Here is a 6,742-nt window from a genome sequence, read left to right as displayed (position 1 = left end):
TATCGGAATGTTTTTGGAATTCAATTAGTTACTATAGTAATTTATACTAAGAATTTTTTGTTAACTGAGTTTGGAATTCAGCTGTCGTAGGTGTGATCCGAGGAAATTGGCAAATACGAGTTTATGAATTGTAATCTCGTACATTATTTCGTCAAATTTTATCGCATATAAAATTTTCTAGGTTTTGATTTGCTGTTATTTTATTTTCTATTGCACTGTTACATGTGAGATTGGTGAAAATTTAGATGGAAATCAAGAACGTGCAAAAGTAGTGCATTTCGTTCCATGGCATAGCTAGATTTTCGACTTTCGAGGGGTCTAATTTTTTTAATAAAATTAGTGATTAAATTAAAAATAAATAATAATTATAATGTTATTTAAATTATAACAAGTAAAAATCAAAATAAATAGTTTTAAGTCATAGTAATAGTAATATTTTTCTCTTCTAAAACTTCTGTGTAATAACTTTATTCGTAATATTTACAAATATATCATTTTCGATGTAAAGTACTAAGCAATCATTTAAATGATTGTCTCACATACGATTGCGAAGAACATTTTTTATGATCTTCAAACAAAAAGAAATCGAATTAAGGCACTTAGGCACATAACTTATAGTTATACATGTTGAGAAATTATCGTAACTTAATCACCATCACATTCTCTGAATTCTAGTCACTACAAATCCCTATATTTAATATTTTTTCTATTTCATTGATAATGGTTCATTTTTCTTTTTCGTTTGTCTCATTGATAATGGTCTATTTTCATAAAAGAAAACCACATTCTCTCATAAAAAGTGGTGAGGGCTTCACCACTTTTTATTACTTTTATCATTTAATCAGTATTCTTCTTAATAATCATGCCGAACAATAATGAACTATTATTAACGGGGGGGATGAAGTATTAAATAGAAAAGCAAAAAGATAATCTTAAAAAAAAAAAACTTAAATTAAAGAAACACACTAAAATAAGTAGAGGAAGCGAACATGCTAACACCAAATTGAAACATTAGGGACCTGATTGATTGAATCTTGGGTATATGGTGTCAGAGGCCATATGGGTGTCTATAATAGGGGTTAATTGCTACTTTTCCCTTGTATAATTACTCCATTCGTCCCTCAAATATATTTCTAAGGGAGATCTAGTGACATAAGTTTTAATAAAAGTTGGTTGTGTATTTGATTAGTGGAATTGTTTTAAAATAAGTTAGGAAGATGTTTTAGGGATAAACATGGGCGGATCCAGGATTTGAGGTTAGGGGGGGCTGAATTTATTGATCTACGACGTATGTAGACATTTACACGGGGGTTCGGGGGCGGGAGCCCCGGAAGCAAATTTTTTTGAACATTCCGTACACTTTATTTTCATGCATTTTTTTAACAATCACTTAATATAATAGATATATGTTTGCAATTCAATTAATTCAACATCAAGTAGATTGAAAGTATACAAAACAATACTTTTATGCATTCTTTTAAAAAAATATATTTCATTTTCTAAACAAATAAACTAACTTTCATTGTTAATAATTAGTAATTTTACTTTTAACTTTAGAATGGACTCAAATTCAACATTAAAAATTAATTAAGAAAAAAAATAGGATAAAAATAACATAAATGTAACAAATCAATGTACAATTTCAAAGAATTAGTAATATGGATAGTTGGATATACTAGAAATAATGTATTATATTTTTTCTTCTATTTCTTATTTATATACACATATACATATATATTGATATATTAAGTGAAATAAATTTCTATATTAAAAAAAAAAAAAAACTCAAAAATTGGGAGGGGGCTTCAGCCCCCCCTAGCCCCCCCTGAATCCGCCACTGGGGATAAATCAAAATAGAAAGAAATGAAGATGTTTGAGGGACGAATGAGAGTATAATTTTATGTTTATTTTTTGGCTCCGAAAATTAACGTGTCTTTCGGGATGGTACATGTATTTAGAAAATTTCTTCTTTTAATGACACAAAACGACGTCATTTTATGTCTTACTAATGTAAACTTTTTTCATAAACGGGGTTTTTTTTAATTAGTAATAAACATTTTTTTTTCCAATTAATAATGCACAAAACAATGTGGTACTAGTTCATGTAAGTTTTTTTTTTTTTTTGAAATTCAGTTCATGTAAGTTAAAATAAAATGAAATATACTATAGCATTCTGCGAGTCACGACTTTTTGAAGCTAAAAAACGAAGCAAATACAATTAATACAAAATTGATATTTTATTTTGGGAGGAAATCTAAAATACCCACCTTTTACAAACTACATTTCTCATATACCCACTTTTTCAAAATGATTTACCCCATACCCATTGTATTATTTTAATATTTCTTACCCTAAAAAAAGCTGTGCATAATGATTGGGCGTGTGATTTGCAGTGTGGATTTCCATGTACTGAGTGATTCCATTAGTTATTCTTTGCGCATAGTCAAAACTCTGCGCAATTAATATGCGCAAAGTTAATATTGGTGCGCATAGTTGACTTATACATAATTTTCGCATTGTTTGTATTACTATGTGGTGTAATTTTTTGATTTCCGCAGTGTTTGCAATTTGAATGCGCATTGTTTTAATAATTAGAGTTTAAAATTGAGGCGCGCATAGTTAAATAATTGTTTATATTTTATTATTTTATAAATAATTGTGCATTGTTTTATATTTTAATATTTTATAAATAATTATAAATAATTTGAATGCGCATTGTTTTATAAATATTTTAAAATTGAGATGCGCAATGTTTATATTGGTATGCGCATATAGTGTAATAAAAATTGAAAAAATCTTAAAAATTGATATAATATTGTATGCGCATTTTATAATAATTGGTATGCGCATTGTTTATAAATCGGTATGCGCATTGTATAAGAAGTGATAAAATATTGTATTAAAAAGTGATATTTTGAGATGCGCATATATTGGTATGCGCATTGTAATTAAAATTGAGCTGCGCATTGTTAATAAATAATTGAGATGCGCATAGTTAAATAATTGGTATGCGCATTGTGTTTCAATTGAATTGTGTTTGAATTATGTTTGAACTACGTTTGAATTATGTTTGAAATGAAGGTGCTTATTAAAATATTTATACTTAGATAGCTTAGATTAATGCTTATTAACATATTTATCCTTACATATAAAATGATTAAAAACATTTTAAAACAAAGAAACATCTTAGATTAATATTTATTAAAATATTTATACTTAGATATAAAATGATTTTAAAAAAATTAACTATGCGCATTCAATTGAAATAGAAGAAATTTATTAGATTAATGCTTATTAAAATATTTATCCTTACATATAGTAAAATGATTAAACTATGCGCACGCATAATTTAAAAGAATCTATAAATTATATGTGCATAGTAAAAATTATAGTCAAAATTATAGTTTTAATAATTATAATTGTAATAATTATAATTATAGTTTTGTCAAAATTCTTGCGCATATAATTAAAATTATATTTTAAATTCTTGCGCATAGTTCAAATTATAGTTTAATAATTGTAATTATAGTTTCGTTTAGTACTAATCTTTAATTTGATGTCAATTTAGTATTTAATGTAATCATCTAATTTGATGGGCATATAGCCTCACACTTATTAATCTAATTAATCTAAAAATAGTAATTCGAATCAATTGTTACACTTTCACGTGAAGAATCTGATCTGCAAAAAGTTATATTTGATGTACTATGTTTTCACAATTTATTCAAATTTCACGTGAATATTTTTAGGTATAGCAGCTATTTGATGTACAATATTCACAGGTATAGCAGCTATTTGATGTACAATGGCTTCAAAATAGATAATAATAATAATAATAATAATAATAATAATAATAATAATAATAATAATAATAATAATAATAATAATAATAATAATAATAATCAATTAAGGTACACGTAGTTCACGGGTGAATGTGTTACATTTCTTTGACCATTCATTTGTTGGGTGAATGTGTTAAAATAGATCAAATAATTTCTCCAACCTACGAACTCACAAAAAAATTGGAAGGGAGCTGAGAAAAACTACAAGGAAAAGCTTGATCGGAACGAGGTATATTTTTCGCAATTTTGTGGGCAGAGTTGAATTTTATGGTCTCGCAATTTACTTGAATTTTGTAGTTGAAAACTTTACGGGTTTTTATTGGGCATAGTTGAATTTTATTGTTTCGCAATTTACTTTGTTGCTTGTATTTATGATTGAGCATAGTTGAAAATGTGTAATCTATTGAGCATAGTTGAAAATGTTGAATCTATTGCGCAGAGTATATTATATTGAGCATTGAGCATAGTTTGAGTTGAGCATAGTTTTATTGCGCATAGTTTCTAATACGATTATTGTGTTAACTTTGTTTTTTTAGATGACGGAGTGGAAGAATATTATTGTAAATTATGGAGGATATTGGAATGATATTCTTTACAGTGGTGGGAGTGCAACATTTTGTTACATTCGAGCCGATAATATATGCATTTTGGAGTTGAGACAAAGTATTGACTATTATTTGGTTGCCAACTCTTTGAATCCAAGCTACAATCTGTATTATTTATCAAGAACTCGAAGTGGTAGGCTGATCCGGTCTCTGTTAAGCAACAATGAACAACTTTTCCAATTATGCACCACTGAGGTCGAGCCATAGGTTTATGTGACTTTAAAAGAGAGCACTTTTCCACCGCCGCAGCAAGAAGTGTATCGACCTTTAGTGGATATACCTTCTTCTTCCACTTCATTCGATCATTCCATCGTAGACCAGATGAGAGGATTTGATTGGTTTTCGGATTCGACTCCTAATTCAACCATGAATCATCACACTATGAGATCTGTTGGGGATGATGACGTTGATGATGATGAGTACGTCCCATCAACAGATTCTGATGGGGATGATTAAGAGGAAGAAGAAGCAGATGAGCGGGAGTCAGCTCGAGTGGATTATGGAACATTTGCAGAGCATATTGCGTGGATACGCCGTAAGGGTGGAATTGTCGAGCTTATGGCGATGATAATGCAAACAAACCCACGAGGTCTGTCTGAAGATTTAGGCCCAGAAGCGTCGCAGGAGCTGAGGAATTGGTTAGTTCCGGTTATTCCAGAAGATTTTACAGAGAATCTTTTTGCTGGTAGACTTGCTGACGTACCAAATCCCGACGAACTAACTGAAGGTTCGATATTCGAAAGCAAAGAACTTCTCAAGCTAGCTGTTGGCTTGTGGCATTTGGAACATCGAGCAGAATTCATCATTCCTCGTTCCAACCTGGATAGGATTACATTCAAATGCAAATATCAAAATCGGTGTCCATTTCAGTTACGAGCCACTCAGCAGAGATCTTTTTGGTTTATTCGCAAGTTTGGGCCTGCGCATACTTGCATTGGGGACATGGTAAACACTGGTGTGCGAAAGTTCCATGCTCGAGTCATCGCAGCACATATTGCAAAGAAAATGCATGAGGATGGTGAAATCGTGAAGCCGAGGACTATTATGACCGACCTACAACGGGAATATGGTGTGAATATCAGTTACAGTGTGACAATTCGAGCAAGAAATGGTGCCGTTGAGATGATATATGGGGGGCACAAAGAATCGTATTCATTGCTTCCTGCCTACTTACACATGTTAAGGACGTGCAATCCAGGATCGTTGACAGACTTGGAAATTGATGCTAGTGGTCGGTTCAAGCACCTTTTTGTGGCACTAGGTTCATGTAGACTGGCATATACTATGTGCCTAAGGACAGTAATTGTGGTAGATGGCACACACTTGAAGGGAAGTAACAAAGGTATATTGTTTGTTGCAGTGACGAAGGATGGCAACGAACAAGTCTTTCCCTTGGCATTCGGTGTTGGGCCTATAGAGAATGATGAATCATGGACATGGTTTTTGTCTCGACTGAAGTCAGCTTATGGTGAGAATTCAGAAATGTTGATTGTTTCTGATGCACATGTTAGTATAGCGAATGCTGTGAAAGCTGTATATCCGCAGGTTGCACATGGTTTGTGTTACTACCATCTGTTGAACAAACTCACTCGATTTGGCAAGGCAGCAGTTGCACTATACCAGAAAGCAGCTTATGCGTATAGAGAAAGTGAGTTTGATGCTGCGATGGCAAGTTTAAAAAACTCTTAAGAAAAAAGGTGGAGCTTATAGCAAATTGATGCAGGTTGGCCCGGAGAAATGGTCAAGATGTAAGTGTCATGTTCCACGATATAGTTTCTTAACATCAAATATTGTTGAATCGTTCAATTCTCGTTTATTGTGGGCAAGAAGGTTGCTCATATGTTCCATGGTTGAGGCAATCCGTCATATCATAGAAAAGTGGTTCGATGAAAGACATGAAGCCGCCAAGTCATTTTCTGTTGATGTGACACCGGAAGCTCTAAGCAAGCTAACTGTTTAATTGGAAAGATCAATGAGATATGAGGTCGTTCCCATGTCACGTACTGCTTTCAAGGTTAAGAGTTCTAACAAGACTTTTAAAGTGAACCTTGAAATGCAATCATGCACATGTGTGGAGTGGGATACGAACAGGCTACCATGCTCGCATGCAGTTGCAGCCATAAGGTATTGATCATCCTGATAAGTAGAGCTATATTTTGTGTAGAATTTAATATTTTTATATTTACATGAATGTTGTTCAGACATACAGGTGATGATATATCTAAGCATGTGGGGGATTATTATCAAGCTGCAAAATTGCGCGAGGCATACTTGTATCGAGTTAATTCAGTGCCC

The 6,742-nt window shown here is 31.9% G+C and overlaps 1 protein-coding gene across 1 annotated transcript; it reads left to right on the top strand.

Moving 5' to 3' along the window:
• The first annotated feature begins 5,005 nt into the window (after window positions 1-5,005).
• LOC131008324 (uncharacterized) lies at window positions 5,006-6,136 on the top strand. Its single transcript, XM_057935209.1, has one exon. It carries the CDS (start codon window positions 5,006-5,008, stop codon window positions 6,134-6,136), a length of 1,131 nt encoding a protein of 376 aa, XP_057791192.1.
• Window positions 6,137-6,742: the final 606 nt, after the last annotated feature.

The sequence above is a fragment of the Salvia miltiorrhiza genome, chromosome 2 (assembly GCF_028751815.1).
Source record: "Salvia miltiorrhiza cultivar Shanhuang (shh) chromosome 2, IMPLAD_Smil_shh, whole genome shotgun sequence".
In the NCBI taxonomy this organism is placed as follows: domain Eukaryota; kingdom Viridiplantae; phylum Streptophyta; class Magnoliopsida; order Lamiales; family Lamiaceae; genus Salvia; species Salvia miltiorrhiza.
This window is presented reverse-complemented; position numbering and strand designations above follow the sequence as displayed.